The sequence below is a fragment of the Spea bombifrons genome, chromosome 1 (assembly GCF_027358695.1).
Source record: "Spea bombifrons isolate aSpeBom1 chromosome 1, aSpeBom1.2.pri, whole genome shotgun sequence".
NCBI lineage: Eukaryota > Metazoa > Chordata > Amphibia > Anura > Pelobatidae > Spea > Spea bombifrons.
The window spans coordinates 22674094-22693783 of NC_071087.1; the positions used below are offsets into that span (position 1 = coordinate 22674094).

A 19690-nucleotide genomic window follows, 5' to 3' on the forward strand; every position below is an offset into this window, starting at 1 on the left:
ATGCAGTTTTAAAGTGTTTGTGGGGGGTGTGCCACATACAGGATCCGCCCCAGGTTCCAAATACTCTAGGTACACCCTTGCATATACATATATCATATGATACCTATTATAACATTAAATAGCAAAACAAATATATTCATTTAACAGAGAGGTAAGTAGAAACACAAGCAAACATAAAAGTACTCACACCACTAGCTGGACCACATTGGACAAAATGCGCTCCTGCTGTGGCAACAACCTGTGCTAACATCAGCTGGAGGATTTATTTTGTTAGAATTGAAGACTTGAATAACTGATTCCATGATGCACTTGCTAATTTCGTAAACTAAACAGTGTGAGATATTTTTTTTGGAGGGGAGGTGTTGTTGCACCCTTGGGATGAATTGCTTATAGAACTGCTTATTTGTGAGTAAGATGTTAGTTTAAAATTCTAGATTTTAGAAGAGGCATTCAATTGACCTACTACTGAATATTAAAATGAGAGATAATCTGAGTTTCTGGCTGTTAAATCAAGTTTAGGGTGAGTGACACAAAGTTCAACTGTGGTTGAGATGGCATGCAAGGAGTATTTAATGCAAGTGAGAGCTGGATTATCCACTAGGGATTTAGCCATGTTTGTGGACATTGTAGGAGCATTTGTTATGTAAAACATTTCAGTGGACTAGGCTTTATGGGTCAGAGATGCACAAGGATTTGTGTCTGTAGGGCTGAAGTCAGCTTGGCTTGCAAAAAGCCTCTGCATGGTAAGAAATATTTATGCCAATCAGTAGTATAATGAGAAACAGTAGTATAATGAGAAAGCAGGGCCCCCAACTTCACCAAGCAACATGTCCTACAGTGCCACCGTTGCCTAATACAGCTTGTGAGTGCCACCTTTGCCCCAAGCAGCTTATCAGGGCCTCCAAACAGCCTGCCTGTGCCATCTTTGTTCCAGCTTATCAGTGCCCTCAAACAGCTTATCTGCCCCCCTCAACTTACATTATGGCACACATATGTAAATACACTTTCACAAATTAACACACGCTAACACACACACACACTTAACCATACTCACTAACACACGTACACAATGAATCTAACAAACACACACTCCCTCCCACCCCACTTACACATACACACTGAACCTTACACATACACATCAACATTCCAGCTACAGTACTGATCTCATATCACTCAACAATCAACATCAATCTTTAAGATCTCCAAGCATTTTGCCTATAGCAAACCATGTTCCCCAGTACACCGCTATACCATCCCCAAATAGCCCATCTAATAGCTCATAGCATGCTGTACCAGGCGTCACTAGAGGACTCAGTGCCAGTACATGATGTCTTATCCTGCAGCTCAGCAATATGGACTGGAGCAGTGGAGGGGGTATATGGGGGCACTAGGGCAGTGTCCAACACTAATATGCACCCATATACATTTATTCCTCTTTTATATGTCATATGTTACTGGCAATCGTGTGCTACAACACATACTCGTATCTTCTGTGTTTTGCAGGAGTTGCATATATTTTGTAAGAACATTAGGCAAGGCACTTGGATACGGCTAACGCAACACTTCTGCTGGGAATACTCGCTGAAAGCAATGTGTGTTTTTTTGCCACAAATGTGTGCCAGCTTTAGCGTTTTCAACAGAGCTTCACAAATGAAGTGATTTAAGAAAATAAATTGTAATGCAATATACTTTTGGGACACATTTACACCAATTGCAAATTGTATGATTCTTGGCATGACTACCGACCTACCGAGCTTTTCAAATATGCATACAATTAGAACATATTTGTATTCTGATATGTGCTAAATATTTGTCCCATAATTACAGATGTCTAACCTTTGTAAAAAACAAAATATGAATTAATAGCTTTGTTTTATATATTGAAATATTCAATCACAGTGCGCTAGCAAAACAGTTTGTATGTCCTTGCTTATTAAATGAATAGTTGTTTACATTACACAAGAAATGGAAATAAAAGCATAAAGAAACGGTTGCGCTTGCATATATTAAACTTGGGTATTTTTTTTTAGCAATTGGGAATTCGGAGGGTATGTGAATGCAGAATGATGAGCATTGCATCAGTTATACAAATGCAGTTTACTCTTATTAGTGTGGCAGTTAATGAGAGATAAAAAAAAAAAAATACTTATAATTACGTCCATCAGGCGAGAACCTTGTATATTTACTTGAAAATATGTATTCTTAAAAATTCTTCTAACAAATTATTTTCCACATCATATATGTGGGTAGGAGATGGGATTCTGTCCCCAGTAGGAATAACAGTGTTGTCTCTCAAATTACAAAACTATGGAATCTGACTTATGATGAGAATCTTTCGCTTTATCTCCGGTCTTCATCACAAATTCACTAATGTGTACCCAAGTAGTTAGATTGGCCTGACCTTGGTACACATGCTACTCATTTATGGCTCAGATAAAGTAGTCTAGTAGGCAATTGAAGCAAAATAAAAGTTATATAAAATAAATGCTAGTTGTTGGCAGCCACGCTCCATAAAACGGTCACATTGAGAGGATGCCTTAACGCATTCGGCAAAGCCAAATATATAGGTTCATTTTAGACACAGTAAATTAACATATATAACACTGACACAAATACAAATATGTATTTATATGAAAGATAAACCATGCTTCATAATAAACTATATAGGACCGGAGGTGGTCCGAAACGTTGGCTGTGCTGGTTGAAATAAAATTGTGCTTAATGCACTTTACTGCAAAGACCCATGAGTGCCCATTTTTTCTTTGGTTTCATATATATATATATATATATATATATATATATATATATATATATATATATATATATTAGATATACCGTATATATATATATATATATATATATTTAAAAAATGTAAAATAACATGGTTGGTTCCCTTACAATAATGATACATCCACATGTTCTGGCAAACCACTGTTCTCATGGCAGAATAGCTTCTATGAACACATTCAATGTGTTTTGAAGGTATGCTGTCAAAAAAAGCTCTATTTATATTACCAATATTGTTTTTATTACATACAATAATGGCGGTATTCACAAAATACGCACACATCATTACTAGTAGTTTTCTAACACCTTAAACTGCTGTTTAGGTGGAAATGCTTAAATTGTTAAATGATACCAATGCACTACCTGCACAGGGGCAATTAGCCAATTACGCTACCAAAAGGTGAAGCAGTGCTGCTGAACACAGGCTTCCTCCAGACAAGCCTTCTAATGTGTCAGTAGGAAGGGGCAATACAAAAGAGCAGTGTTTAACCGCTACGCACACAGCATATTATATGTGTAACTGTTGTTCCAGACGGCCATAAACTTCAACTGCCCTCAGTCGTGTTTTGAGTTAACTTCACCATTTTTCCCCGGAGAGTTTTTGAGCGAAGAAAGCGGTTTTAAGAAACCAAGACCATGTGACAGAGTAATATAACGGCAAAGTACAACTGCATTTTGTTACATAAATAATGGTTTCTTTCCAAGACCATTTTCATATTGTTTCTGGCTTTTTCAGCACAAGGATCTTTTACTTATTTTTACTCTCTCCAATGACAAGCTTATATGTGTATTTGCTTTCCAGGGCACAACATGGGAGCTAGGCTTGGCAGGCAAACAAAGTCTCATTTGGAATAGCGCCGGACGAATTCCGAAAAGTTGTCAGTAATACCTGTTACGATCCTTTGGAGACATTATCAACTTTTTAACTTTCAAAATGTTTTTAAACTGTGGTGGGTAGGGGAACACATTGACAGAAGCAGAAACGTCAAGGTCTAGTGAATTAGCAATGAAATAAGACTTATAAAGCACCATTTCAAGAAAAATAAACTACCAACAAAAGTATACTACAGAATCACCTATGTTATATACAGTCCCACAAAGACATTGTTTGGCCAAATGATAAACCAGAATTGGGAGACTTTGCAAGTCACATGTGTAATGGATCCAACTTCTTAATTCGATATTTGTGTTCTTCAATCCTACTTGCAAGATTCCGAGATCAGTGGCCCAAATCCATGGCCACTTATAACATAGAAGTCAGCAAACACTGAGGGGAAGCACCTCCCCATTCACATTAATTGGATTTATAAACATAGACGCTGGCAGTTGGCAGTTTTCAGTCGATTTTCAGCATGATTAAGGCTGATGAGTATGATTGTCGAGATGCTTTTAGCTTCAAATTGTTATCCTGGATGGTTTATATTTCTGACATTTCACCTTTGTTGCCACAGACCAACAGTTACCAAAATGCTTATCCCCTAACAGAAACATTAAGGGAAACTCAAATTCCTAAAAATATATATATGAAACTGTAATAAATTATTTCTTCACAAACCAGTATATGCAAACATACTTTTCTACCAATACCAAGCTGGTAGTGGCTAATATTTCATCATCAGAAAAAGAAACAATCTAATGCTAAAGGCTTCCATTCTAAAGACACTATACCATTTTAGATATTAATATTACTCAAAATATAACATCAGTCACCATTTTTCATTTTTATTTGCCACACTATTACAAAATATTGTAAATCATTCCAAACTCCATATTACTCTTGTCTTTAAAATGCTGTAAAACATTGTAATTACATTTTCCCAATACTTTCAAAGTGCTCACATATCTATTAATAATACAATTTATGGTATCCCCCCTCCAAAAGAAACCCTAAAATTAGCATGTTTGTGTAATAAAATCATAAAGAAATGTCTGCATTCACTGCCTCTGATTAACAAGGAACAATTTGTTCTTGTGTAAAAAGTTCACTGAAAGCACAGTAATTGTGGATGTTTAAAGAAATCAAGATATATATATTTATATTCTTGAATGAATGACAAAATATAACGTGTGTTATTAATTAATATTCTAATTACACACCATAGAGTCAGAGTCTCTGATAGAGAAATTACTTTCTTTTTTTCCTATTAGCTTGTGGTTTAATTGTGATGAAACATAAAAACATTAAAAAAATGGTTTTCTTACTATTGAAAAATAGCAATCCTATTAAGCAATATCAGCAGCATACTTGGCCCGGATAATCAGGAATGCAATGTACAGAAGTGGATGCAATAACAGAAATGTCATAATGTTGAGAAAACGCATTATTGTAACACTGACATAACCTGCTGCATAAGCCAACTGCACTTGAGCTTTATGTCACGAACTGATGGCCAAAGGTTCTGTTTTAGAATGTTCTGGTAGGGAGCAGAATTCATGGTTCCATCAATTATGGCAAATCGCCCAGGCCCTGAAGCAGCAAGGCAGCCCCAGACCATCACACGACTATCATCACTGTGTTTCACTGTTGGTATGATGTGGAATGCTGTGTTGACTTTATGCCAGATGTAACAGGACCCATGTCTTCCAAAAAATTCCCATCAGTCCACAGAATATTATCCCAAAATCTTGGGGGTCATCAAGATGTTTTTTTGGCAAATGTCTTGCAACTCCCCCATGGATGCCATTTTTGCACTTCCTTTCTTATTTTGTCTCTTTATTATTGTGGAATCATGAACAGTGACCTTAACTGAGGCAAGTCGGGCTTGCGGTTCTTTTGTGACCTCCTAGATGAGTCGTCAATGCCCTCTTGGAGGAATTTTGGTAGGCTGGCCACTCCTGGGAATTATTGTAAATTATAGCACTCAGCGTGGTTTGCTGGAGTCCCGGAGCCTTGGAAATGGCTTTATAACCGTTTCAAGACTAATGTCAATGACTTTGTTTCTCATCTGTTTTTGAATTTTTTTAGATTGCTTTTTGAGACCGTTTAGAATTCTTGACTTCTCAAGACAGGCTGAAGTTAATTGACATTTAGAGTCAGCAGGGCTGGCAGTAATCATGCTTGGTATGCACAGTGAAATTGAACCCAATTATCAATTATATTTGGTTAATTGGTTGATTTAGTAACGAAAGAGGCAATTACTTTATTCACATAGGGCCAGGTAGGGTTGAAACCTTTTTTCCCTCCTATACATCAGCACCACTGTATACAGCACCAATACTATGGAGGGCTGATATGGTTGTGAGTTGCATAGTTGGTCTCTGAAATGTAAGGGAAATTTGGAAACCAATAATGTGTCCTGAATAAAATGCTGACAGTTTGTACTGAATGCCAACAACAAACTGCTCAACTTTTTCTATCTGCTGTATTATTGTTCCAAAACACCCATTTCCACAAATGGAATTTATAAAATTTGACCTACAGCATGGGGCAAAAAATGTTCTCACTTCCAGCAGCAAAATTACAATTTATACAGGATCTTTATGGTTGTTACCAGCTCATACTGGTTTCGCGCCTTACGTTTTTGTACCTTGAAACATTTAAATCCCAATTGCATTTGGTTGATTTACATTCCACGTGAAATATTAATGGTTCCTCACAGCATTCTCTGTGGAGATGCCCCAGCATTCCAACCTTTGTGCCTTTACAACCTGGAATTTCTGACTCCTGCGCAGGCCAAATGAAAAAGCTTTCTATTTCTGGAGGTCCCGTGTTCTTAATATAGAGCGTTGTACCGTTGAGGCAGTATGATGAGCGGAGTCAGAGCCTGTTGGCATTCCATTGCAGTGTTTTTGTTATTATATGATTATATGCGATCGCAATCAGATCCCTGTTCACTGAATGTCTGCCGACATCTGTAAAGTACATGGCTCCTTCTTCCTGTTTGTGATTTCTCTGCTTTTTGGGACATTCCATAGTTGCTGTGGAATCGTCGAATGTTCCTCATTAGCAGGCTTGTTCAGGGATCACAGTTTTTTTGGTTCAGAGGGGCCAACTTATCCAGAACCAGAAAGTAACGCAAAATGCAAACAGATGTAAAGCCAAATGTTAATGAATCATTATCTTTCAGCCCGATTCCCTCCTGCAGTAAGCGAGCTAAAGTGAAGCACACAGTCTTCTAAACTGTTTTAGAGCCATAGTCCTGTTTTGCTGACTAAGGGACAGGCCGAGAATCAGTCGGAATTAATTATAGGAATTTTATTGTGTTTTTTTTTGCTTCTGTAACTCAGAGGCACAACATGCAGAGTAACTATTTATTGAAGACCCACAAATCCAGGAAAAAGCACATTAAGACAATCATCCAATTTTCTACTCAAGTATATCATTAGGCTAAATGATGAACTCCTAATCATGGCTTTAACTATATAACAATCAGCCTGTGTCTCTCTGTCCTTTGTACCAGTTTTAATGCTATGAAGATGTCCTTATCTAAGTTTTTTGATTAAATGAGCCTCTTTGTGTTAACTGTTGCATTGCTTTGTCTATTGTGGGAGGTTATATGGACATAGATCATTGAAACTGGACAGGGAGTATGTAGAACATGGGCAAGGACTTGGCACGACCCGATGCCACTGAGAAAGTAAATGCTGACCCAAGACCTGGGAAGCAGGGCATCACCCAGAGACCCGACGTTCCCAAGTATGGACGTTAGAAGAAGATGTCATCATTTTTTACAAGCTTCAATGGGGCAATTTGTGCACCAAGACTTAGAACTTGGGTGAGGCTTACGGCACTGAAGGGCCTATGCTGCCCCTTTCCACAGGATATCAGAAGTATAATTTAATAAACTATACTTGATGCAGTTTGAATGCCTATCACAGATTCTTCTGGCCATATCGTAAATGCTGTGGTTTATAATTAAACATGATCAGTATATTAAGAACATCTGTATCTAGTGAAAATTGAACACAAGGCTCCCTGTGGGCCCAACTGTCTGACATCTGACCCGAGAAGTGACCTTAGCAAAGCTTACTCTGACATTCAATGCTTCTGAAATGCTTAAATGACCTTTCGAGGATCAGACAAGTAAAGTATATAGGGTTGATAGAGAAGTTTGTGTCACTTAAGAAGAAACAACGGCATAGATCAGAAAGTAAATGACTGAAAAATGCGCATACGTTTTGGCTAATGTTACCGCTAATTAATTTTCCTCTAATTCCTTTGGAGATGTATCGTCGCCATTTTCCATTACCTTATAGATGGAGCTTTACCAATTCCCCTTAGGGCTTGGTTTACTAAAGGGTTAGGTGCAGATGCGATTATTTTTTGGGGAGATGGCCAGGTGCCTAGACTTGGGTGATGCGAGATCACGCTAGTGCTCCCAGCTACATTATTTTCATGTTTATTGAAAAAACAAATTACCTAAACTTTTATTTATTAATGCCAACACATTACGCAGGGCTGTACATAAAAATAACGTTCATCTCACCCTGTATCATTGTGGATCGGCTTCCTTTAATCAATAATGGGGCAATATTTCACTTGTGCGGAGATATTATTCATGGTCTCGGGATCCTGTACTTCACTTTTATTAGCCATGCTGAATGTGGATCCTGTTAAAGTTCTTCTCAATACACTCAGCCCCCACTGCCATGTAGAAAACAATTGCTCCAGGGCTTATTCATTAACTTTTTGCCCTCCTAGGACCATATGAAAGAAAATCCCCGCATACTTGATATTTTTCGTAGAAGAAGTATTTTATTCGGGACGGCTATTCTTTGAGTCTTTATGTTAATTGTGGAGCATGACTGAAAACAGTATACCATAGATTAATGCAGAGAGATAAAATGTTCTTTCAATTATTTTATCAAGAGCACAAGGATTCTGGGAATTGTTACAAGCTGTGGTCGTGCACAAAGTTCAGCATAAGTAGTATAACTGAACAGAAAAATAAGAATGGAAAAGATGGGAAGATGAAGAAATATGACAGCGATTGATCAAGAGGAAGGTCTGACAGTAGTGCATACGTGGAAAATACATACGTTTTAATATTTTATATCGCAGTGTATAACAAATGTCTTATTTTTCTTACCATATATCATTTATTGTTATCACTTTTTTTGTGGGAAATATCTGAAATGTTTCATATCTTTGTGACCAATGCAGACAATCAAAATGGTGACAGGACAAAAAAGCCTGCGGTATCTACGGATAATTCTCAAGGCAAACCTTTTGGAGCGTTCCCCATTTAAATTGGCTCCTTCTGATTTATTCTAATTCCACCGTTTCAGCTACAATTGCTTCAGGCTAGATTTTTGGAAATCGGAACAAAAAGGAAAGAAACACAAACTTTTGGACTATACTTTTCTCTATATCCTTCCCGTCAATGGCTATTCTGGGCAACAGCTAAAGGGCAGTAAAATAAATGTTTTTCATAATTAAAGAAATAAATACATGCATATTCTGGTTGTGGTTTAACTGGACCTCCCAGGACATAGGATGCTTCATAAAACTGAATAGTGATGAAATTGGAATAAGCTGCAAATATAGTTTATACCTCGTCTGCCACTTTTCTTCTCGAGGATCACGAAGCATAGAACGTTAGGGTCCTACATGGGACTAGATGCATGCTTTTGTTTCTCTGCTCAAGCTTTTAAGTATAAATTGTATGGATTTGGAACCAAGATTTGGTTGAACCAATGTTTTCTGATTCCGTTCTTCACATGCCTTTGATCCTGTGAGTTTAATTCTGAAATAACAAATGGTGTCTCAGTAGAAAAACCTTTTTACATTTGATCCAGAACTAGCTGAAGGGGCGAATTGTTAGAGATTTTGTCATCGTCAAAGATTACGAAACTTACCAGAGCTGGATCACGTTTCAGTGCTTGGTTAATGATTTTTCATTATTTATTAACTCCTAAATACCATAACGTGAGCATACAGAACCATGGCGTGTTACAGGCCAGAATGTCACCTCTGCTGATTGTGGTCCATCACAGGTGCAGTGGGTATCTGGTCTGTCTTCAGTTTAACTTTCATTATTACAGTTCCATAATAAACACTTGGAATTTCCAAAACCCAAAGTTGGTGTATATGAGACAACATAGATTCTAGTTATATAGAAGATGAGCTATAACTTTATAGGAGCTGCCATAACAAGTCTTAAAAGTTCCCAGGCATGAGCATCAAGAAAAGAACGATAGGTCTCAGTAAAAAGAGCAGAGCCAACACTTCCCAATAACATTAACATAATGGGTGGCGATGGATCACAGATCTACCTGTTGGTATAAAATGCACATTGCCCATCCAATGAATAATGACACAATAAATGTGGAATATGGGGACTTTTTATTAATAGTCAGCATTTCTAAAAGTACAAAATGAGAACTGCATGATAAATGAGCATTCTGACGTTGAAAGGCATTGAGCGTGAGCTTTTTTTAAAAAAATTTGCCTACCCAGAATTCCTTGTGGTTGTGGCAGCACCATTGGATTTCTGGGGAAAAACAAGCCTTCTGGCTTGTCTGGTAGATGTGGATGAGTGTTTGGTAACTTCTACTACATTTTTTTATAAGAGAACTGGTTTTGGTACAGAGTCATAATGAGAGCAGCAGTTGAACCGTACAGAGAAAACGTGCATCACTTAAGTGCATGGATTCCGAGGCTGCAAAATACGTTTTCAATAAAAGTATACAAACCAAAAAGGGTAAAACTAGGATCATACATTTAACTTTATAGTAATTCCTTAGACAGAAAAGGGATTAGTGTATTTTCATTCCTATTAACTGCTCGGCTTAACCCCACAATATTTACAATTCTGTGTGATTCTTGCATCAGACAATAGTTACACCTGTCTGCGGACGGTTGTAAAAAGCGTGCGTGGCCGTAAATATGCGGAATAGTATGGATCCACCCTGCAGTCCAAACACGACCATGAGAGGTGAAACAGGTAAAAAAAACACCATTAAAGACGTGTATACAGTGTGTCAGCCGCTGCTTCATACGCATGGGTCCCTTAAATCTAGGCTTGTCAACACATGGTGAGCGTGCAGAACGAGCTCTCATAAAGCCTTACATATAACTGGCAGCTGAAAAGGACACTGCAGTTAGCTCAAGTTTCTGAACACCCTGATTTGCCAATAAAGACAATGTTACCCATCCATTTGCTTGTGCGCTTTTTATTGTATATACAGCTGGTTAGCACAGGTTTGTCTGTTAGTTGTGTTGAGGTTGGCGTCATATCTGCCCTGTATTGCATGCTAAGCCTCCCAATAGTAATTCAAATTAGAGCCAGTCCTTTTTTTAATTCTTACCTTTAAATAAGAATTATTTATTTAGAATCTAAAAACGGTATGAATAGAATAACAAAAAGTAGTTAGCATCTGCATTTCGGGAATAGGACGATTTACTTCTTCTGAGAATTCTGATTATAACTAATATTCTGATTTCCTCCGTTCCAAGTGCCAGACTGTTCTTTGCTGAAAATAGAAGTTACTGTGTATGTAGGTGCGGACTTTTAACACCTTTGCACCGAGAGCTTGTGCGAAGTGCGATTAGCAATTAACACTTGGCGTCATCTGGTATCTGAGAGCGCAAACTGCTATCTGCATAACGGTGAAGTCGTTTTGATAACAATTTTGCAAATGGGGATATTTTACCCTTTGGAATCTTGGCTAAACTTTATCGTGTGAACAACTGATTCATTTACAGAGAATGATCAGTGCTGTGCAGCTCTGGTAAAAGTAGGTGGGAGCCGCTGTTAGGTACAGTCCTTGATGAGCCCAATGGCTGCTCCAGGGCTGCATACTTTCTCTCACCATTTAACCAAATGAATGTGGAATTTGTTTCAAATTCTGTGATACTATAAAATAGCTACCATTAAGCCATTCTTTTTCTCCCACAGCACCCTGTCCAGTAAAGTTGCTCTATGTATATATGCCTAGACTGCCTTTTGGAGAGGAGATCATTCATAGAGCCAAGATTTGTCATCCTCAAACTCCCGCTTTGGTTATCCTAATGTGCACAGCATGCTTAGTGCTCTTCTGCCTTTACATACATCAAATATATAGGAATCATATCAATATGCTGCAGCCTGAGAATATGTAATGGAACATATATAACACATGATATGTAAGTGTGTCTCAATCATTTCACACACGCAAACACTATTGTGAGTAGAGTCTTGGGAACTCACATTCCTCTGTCCTCTTCTGATGTCCTTCTCTAAGAGTTCAGAATGTTGACTTGATATGATGTATGAGTGTTATACAGCCCCAAAAGTCGCAATAATGTGGATATAAACATAAAACATAAATTGTGCAAATGTAATTATTAGGATTTTTATTGTTTTATGTAACCCCATCATATTCTGTAGCTCTGTACAAAGGAATTAAATCCATTCTTCTGCTGAATGCTAGTCATTCAAATAAATAGCTACCAATAAGTCACAACGGCGCTTAAAAAAAGGCACGAATAAATCCCTACCCTATTGCCATGCTTATAACCAGGCTCCTAAAACAAAAATGCCCCTCACCGGCCATTTAAAATGTTGTGGCCTATGTGCCAGCTGTGTAAGCCTTACCCCAAGGGATAAACATATCACAGCTTATGCCATCTTCTCTTCTTATTCCTGTAACAATTGGTATAAAAATAACCATTAATAATATAAGCAAAATTTTTACTAAAAATGTGGAAATATTTTCTTCTGACAAATCAATTCTCGTGAAATCGGTGTAGACTGAAAGGGCTGGTCTCGGAGTCTTGGCAGACAGGTGTGGTTGTGATCACTTAAGTGTCTCGCAAAGTTGGGTGGGAGGACCAGAGAACCTGTCAGGACTAGAAGGGACACGCTATGGAGCTCGATCCTCACGCACAGTACGGGAGAAGCAGCCGGTCTCTAACCAGCACGGCAACTACAACGGTGTTACAAAAATATATCTATGTATTGCTAGGATACATTCGTCATTACATAACATAACTGGCAAGATGTTGAGCGGTGAGAAAACAAACCTTATTCTAAAAAAGATTGGAATGATGTTTCCATGTGAAAATATGATAATTTATTGTGCATTCTCATATGCCAGGATCTAAATGTGGACACTTTTGCTATTTATAACGAGAATGTTATGATTATTTTTATTACAATGTCCCAGAGTCTAAAACAAGAAGTCTATAAAAAAAAGCTTTGGGATTGGAGGGGGGGGGGACATCGAAATACAATGTTCTGCATGAATGGAAAATAAATCTTACAATTCACTGGTTTATAACATGTAGGAGTTCATTCTTCAAGAGATGAGTGCGGTCCTTTACCGAGAGCGCTGGGGAAAAGATATTCTGTGTTGAGTTTAGCTACATGAGGATCTACAGATTCAGTCTGAATAAAACTATCAGTGAATTACAGAATGAATTAACTTCTTCAATGCTGGGGCGGCCGATGCCTCCGGCTGGGAAATGGGTTAGGGTTTCTTCCGTCAATAAAGGGCAGATACAGATATAGTGTTTGTGTGTTTACATGGAGACATGGAATCTGACGGCAGATATTCCCATCTAGTCTCCTAATTGTTCCTAAACTAAGACTCAGTTCTTAGATTCAGGATAGCTTTCTGCTATCCTTTAGAACATTAGTTCCCCAGCCTAGAAAAAAATAACGAATGTCGTACACATATTGGCTTTGGCCATCAATGCTTTGGAATGGATACAGAGTAACCGTCTCTTTGTGTCTTTGTAGAATTGCCTCTAAAACTCCATTTTTGTGTCATATACATATCTGTATTTATCACCATTTATCATGAAATGATGTCCTCCTCTTCTTGCAACTGTATTGTATTTGTAGATACAAAAATGTCTCATTATTTCATCTTAAAGAGGTCCATGTATTGCCTCATTCATACTGTTTTCTGGGGACACTTAGTTGACGCGATGCAATAGCTGGCATTGGTAGACAGTCCTCACAGGGTTTTATGTGACTTTTATTTGAGTAAACTTACAGGGGAAGTAAATGTGCAGTTAGTGTTTTGTTTAGGTGGACCATACAGTTTCCAAAGAAGATAGAAGCCCTTCTTCCCCTGTGATCCCAACCCCATGAGATCTGCAGTCACAGCTCTCTCTTCCCACATAGGAATCAGAATATGATGCAGGGACGGCAGGTTTGTGGCATTACGGGGCAGTTCGCCAACTAGGGTATTTCTTCACTAAACTCTTTGTGGGGTTTGTGGAAGCAGTAGGCTACAAATATATTCTTTTTCATGGAGCCCCTTATTCCTATAAAGCAAGTAAGATCTGCCTAACAACTTTTTGTTGGCTTTTTTTTACTTTGCTCATAGGGTGGTAGATAAGTGGAACAACCTCCCAGCAGATAATGCCATCCTGAATGTAAGATGAGAGCAAGGACTGATTAAAATCTGAGTTTCTACATCAGAAAAAAAGGAATAGATGAGATGGACCGAATGGTCCTTATCTGCTGTCAAATTCTGTGTTTCCGTGAAGATAAAGGGATCTGATTTATTATACTTAAGATGTGAAACAGAAATGAGTGACATGCCGGTCATCGTCGTATTTACTGCGACCAGTATTTTAAAAATGTTGTCAGTATCAGAGTAATTGTTCTTTGTTCAGATGTTATAAGTGCTGCTTGAATAGCATATATCAGGCAGTCGGAAAGCCATGCTGTTTATTGAATAGACACGAGTTCTCTTTATGGAGTGTTGGCAATCCAAAGAGGAATGCTTTACTGATAAGCGGATAAGCCTGGAACTACCTGCCAAACAAATGTTATGCAAACCCCAGCGAGTGGTATAAATCCAGGTGCCGGAGGCAGACAGCGCTGCGCATAGACATCAGAAATCTCATTGAGTGGTTCTATTCACAGCATCCACCTAGTGGCAAAAGAAGCTGATGCTGCCGGCTAGCAAATAAAAAAAAAAACATTGATGATTTAGCGGAGAATACGTTTGTTAAAGACACAGGGGGTGTGTATATTATATAAAAAGATTATGGCAGCCCATCTGTGGAGTCACTGTGAGAAAAATGGACCTGATTTATACACTTTTGTCACATCCATTATTCTTGTATGATGCCAATTAATTGATACACATTCCTGCCACGTGTGCCGTCATTTTTTTATATTAGTTAATCAGATGTCTTGCGATGGGTTCAGCACTCACACACTTGGAAGGTTATTATTAAAGCCAAGCAAGAATTGGAACTATTTCCCAATAACCAAATTGGGTCTCTCCACTTCCAGCACATACTACTGCTTCATGTGTCTTCTGAGTGTGAGTGTGTGTTTGTGTAGATATATACACGCAGAATGTTATGAGTGTGTGTGTTTATTGGCAAGCAGTTATGAGTGTGTGTGTGTATGTGTACATATATGCTCATATAATGTTATGTGTGTGTACATATATGCAACAGATGCCTTTTTGTTACATAGAATGCACTTGTATTAAATTCCTGATTGCACATTTGTTAGTAATAAATGGAAAATACACCAGAATATATACAATCATTCAGAATGTGGATTTGTCATCCTACAGATCGAATTTATTTGGGGATTCCAAACTGATAAGGTTCGCTTCAACAGAACAGAAAGCCACCCCTCCTATATCACATCTATCTATCCATCCATCCATCCATCCATCCATCCATCCATCCATCTATCTATCTATCCATCCATCTATCATCTATCTATCTATCTATCATCTATCTATCTATCTATCTATCTATCTATCTATCTATCTATCTATCATCTATCTATCTATCTATCTATCTATCTATCTATCTATCTAATCTATCATCTATCTACCTATCTAATCTAGCATCTATCTATCTGTCTATCTATCTATCTATCTATCTATCTATCTATCTAATCTATCATCTATCTACCTATCTAATCTAGCATCTATCTATCTGTCTGTCTATCTATCTATCTATCTATCTATCTATCTATCTATCTATCTATCTATCTATCTATCTATCTATCTATCCATCTAGCATTATATCCCTGGGGGGTAGTAACCCATTGTTATTAACCGCCCCATAGAAATGCCTGGCACTTGTATGGTTAAGTCTGTTGGTTGCTGTCGAATAAATAACAGAAAGTTAAAAGGGAAAACAAATGTAGAAATATAAAGAAAAGTCTCCGGGGCTGCAGTTACCCGACCGATACTGAGCACAGTCTGCAGCCTGTGATTGGCTAACTGGTTTTCAGGGCGGAGCTCCGTACTCTTCGGACCAAAACAAAACAGCCGGCGGAGACAGTCAGACTCACAGAACACGGGAGCCGTGCAGCGAACTTGGGCTTGACTGCCGAGCGATCCTTCTTCATACCGCGTACCGTACACCGGACGGTACGTCCTACCCGCTCCGGACACACGGCAGAGGCAGCAGCAGGAGGCGGCGGTCTGTCTGCTCCCAGCTCTCCCCCGGAGCTTTCTTACTTTATTGCACTTAATATTGGAAAGATGCGTCTGATCCAGAACATGTGCACTATAACGGAGTACCCACCCGGCACGGCCACCGACTGCAACGGCGGCACCCCGGGGAGCAGGGTCATCAAGATCGCTGTGGTTGGAGGCAGTGGAGTTGGCAAGACAGGTGAGGCTCCTGGGGCTGTGAGATAACTGCTTTATTTTCTGAACTGGAGAGACTTGGTCCACAAATGGTCAGAAGTAACATCTGGGAGCCCCATATAAGCCTCAGTTGTATGTTAGGGGGCTGCATCAGTATTCCCATAGGAAAACTGGGGTGGAAAAGGGACATCCAGCCAACCAGACCTCTTATTTCCTGCCCCATCGCTGTTGGTGGAGTTGGTAGGTGTCCCAAGGTGGCTACTCTTTGTGCAAACCCACACACAGGAAAGTTTTTAGATTGGGTCTTGCGCTAGTACAGCAGAGCACACAGCTCTATGATATGCAGTATCTCCATTGCTGGAGGAACCATTAGATCCATAACAAAGTTGGAATTCATGTCAGCTGAGTGTCCCCAGAATGTCATTAGCTGCCATCAGACCCCATACCTTGGGGCTTCAATAATACTAATGCCATGAGCTTTTCACAATAGAAATGCAATATGTTGGTGTTCCATCGGAATACATAAAATATGTAACTGGGTACATCTGCTGGTTCTATGAGTGCATATATATTATATATATATATATATATAATGTATAACAGTGGTGCTTCCATGCAAGGTTGTGACTGATTATTTTGCTAGTAAAATGGGAATTGGGAATAAACAATCAGACAATACGTCCTGCTTACCATTCTCTTCTTTTATTTTTTGCAGCTCTGGTGGTTAGATTTCTTACCAAGAGGTTCATTGGCGACTATGAAAGAAACGCAGGTAATTAACGTTTGTGTTTTGTTTTTCTTTACTAGTTATTAACCAACCGAGTCTATCTTTGCATTAGCCCTATTGATTGTAGAACCTTTATAGTGCAGTTAAAAGCACCCCCCCCCCCGAATTGAAGCAATTCTTCAATTGCTTTTCGGGACACTAATTTAATGAATTGTTTCATTGTTTCCACAGGAAATCTGTACAGCAGACAAGTCCAAATAGATGGCATGAATCTGGCCATTCAAGTTCAAGATACTCCAGGTGTCCAGGTAAATTCACCTTCTCTACAAAGCATATCTATGTCGTGGCTAATCCCCAAAGGGACAACATACTTTTGGCTTTACTAGCAGTGTCGACAATCTAGGTTACAGTGAAATGTTTGTGTATCCAAGTTAGTAGATGCTTTAACACTCAGAGCAGATCTGAGCAATGCTTTAGAATCTCCACGGGCTGTAGTGTCATTTGAAAGCTCGTGGTTTTGTGCAAATATCTGCTTTGAGTGAGATGTTAATGAAATAGAGGTGTTTCTGTGAACTATTGAACTTCATGCAAACACTTGAAATTGACTGGAACCTCGGGCAGATGTAGGCATATTACAGTTTACTTTCTGTCGAGACCCACAGAGAGACTTGTCTAGATCTTTCTGTTGGGACTGGGCAGCAGTCCAAATCTAAATGCTTCCAGCTTATATCTTTTACTTTCCAGACTCTCTGTCTAGCCAGCTCATTTCCCTTTCTGTCCCACTACAAAGTGTTTCCCCGCTTCTAGCTGTACATTCCAGATGGATATAGTATTCATCAGTAATCGTATTCCAGATTTTGCAGCTGGATCAACATCCTTAAGGTTGGAAAGTTGAAAGAGCAGACAGATTTATAGAACATGTATCTTCATGGCACTTACATTAAGTACTCTGTGGAACTTTTCTCTTAATGTGTAACTGTGTTTACTGTAGATTTTTTATTTCACCACCACCTTTTTTTTTTCTTTTCCAGATGAATGAGCAGAATCTAGAATGTAATGAACATCTCAACAGATCTATCAGATGGGCAGATGCTGTTGTAATTGTGTTTTCCATCACAGACTGTAAAAGCTATGATCTCATAAGTCACCTTCACCAGCATGTAAGGCAGCTTCATCCCGATAACAGAGTCCCTGTAGTAATAGTTGCCAACAAAGCAGATCTTCTTCACCTAAAGCAGGTAGAACCACAGCATGGACTTCAACTTGCCAACATGCTGGGCTGCACCTTCTACGAAGTGAGCGTAAGCGAGAACTACATTGATGTGTACAATGCATTCCAGATACTCTGTAAAGAAATAAGCAAACATCAAACCACAGGGACACCAGAAAAGAGAAAGAACTCTCTCATCCCAAGGCCAAAATCTCCAAATATGCAGGACTTAAAAAGACGCTTTAAGCAGGTCCTGTCTGCCAAAGTGAGGACAGCCACGTCTGTATGAAGAATGAAACTTACTCGCTGATCATAATTTTTCTCTTCCAAAGAAGCACTCGTAAAGATGCTAAAATGGAATGTATCTTTGGCATTACTGGCTCCGAGGCGGTCAGTATTGAGAAATGAAGAGTGGCTCAACAATGAGGTGGCATGAGCCTAGATAAAGGCATGCAAGTGTACATTGAAAGGACTAGAATTTTCAGGACAATTTTTGACTGCAACGGCTTAAACAATGAAAACACTTATTGTGGTTAATGGACAGAATGCAAAGGTTAAGAAATGTGGTTTACAACAGATACAATGGTATGAGGAATGGGTGAAAAGTTACATAAAAACATTTGCAGATGCAAAGCACCCCTCCATATTCTTGGTTTTAATTACCACGGTGTAAATTTTATACTGTCCCTTTAAATCTGTATTGTTTATATGTCAAAAAAGCAAATTGTTTTCTCTCATCATCCCCTTAAGTTGATGGATATAAATGATTTTGTCTGTCACCAGAAACTGAGTTTGCAAGTGGAAATATAGATTTTTATAAAAGTTGTTTTGACTAATGAAATGCCCACTTTTACCGTCAGGGTATTAATGAAAAAGTCAGACACAGCTAGTAGTTTTACTTGGCATTTTGTTTTACAGATGTGTGAACAAGGGTTAATGTGCTTTGTATTTGTACGCCTCCTAGTGGTGGATATGGGAACTGCTACCTGTAGGCAGTGTCATGGTGTTTTCTGTCATGCCTTAAAGCTCACGAATCACTACAAAACAAAGCAAAAAGACACATCCCTTGTTTCATGGTCCAGAAGTCTATTCCTGGCCAGTGAAGGCTCAGGCTAGAGTCTAGTATGAATTGCACTTTAAAAGCAACCTGTGCTTTTGTTTTGTCAATTGTAATTTATTTATTTTTGTGTACAATAAAATTTCTATTGATAACTTTTTAACAAACCACAGCTGTATTTTATTGTATTATCCTCTAAATATGAATTTAAATGATGAGCACAGTACATGGTGATAAAGAACCCTTTTAATACAAACCCCAACTTCAGCAGAGACTAAAAAGTGACAAAAGTTTAATTTAATTGGTCAAAGTAAACCACGCCACCATATGCACCATGTACATAATAGGGAAAGTATGGGCCCTGTCAGCAATTGAATATCTTGGATCAAAACAGTAATCATTT

The 19690-nt window shown here is 38.6% G+C and overlaps 1 protein-coding gene across 1 annotated transcript; it reads left to right on the top strand.

Annotated features, from left to right (window-relative positions):
• The first annotated feature begins 16080 nt into the window (after positions 1-16080).
• On the top strand, positions 16081-19454 carry RASL11B (RAS like family 11 member B). The gene is made up of 4 exons (XM_053458442.1): positions 16081-16318; positions 17009-17065; positions 17252-17328; positions 18052-19454. Exons 1-4 carry the CDS (start codon positions 16186-16188, stop codon positions 18517-18519), a joined length of 735 nt encoding a protein of 244 aa, XP_053314417.1. The 5' UTR covers positions 16081-16185; the 3' UTR covers positions 18520-19454.
• Positions 19455-19690: the final 236 nt, after the last annotated feature.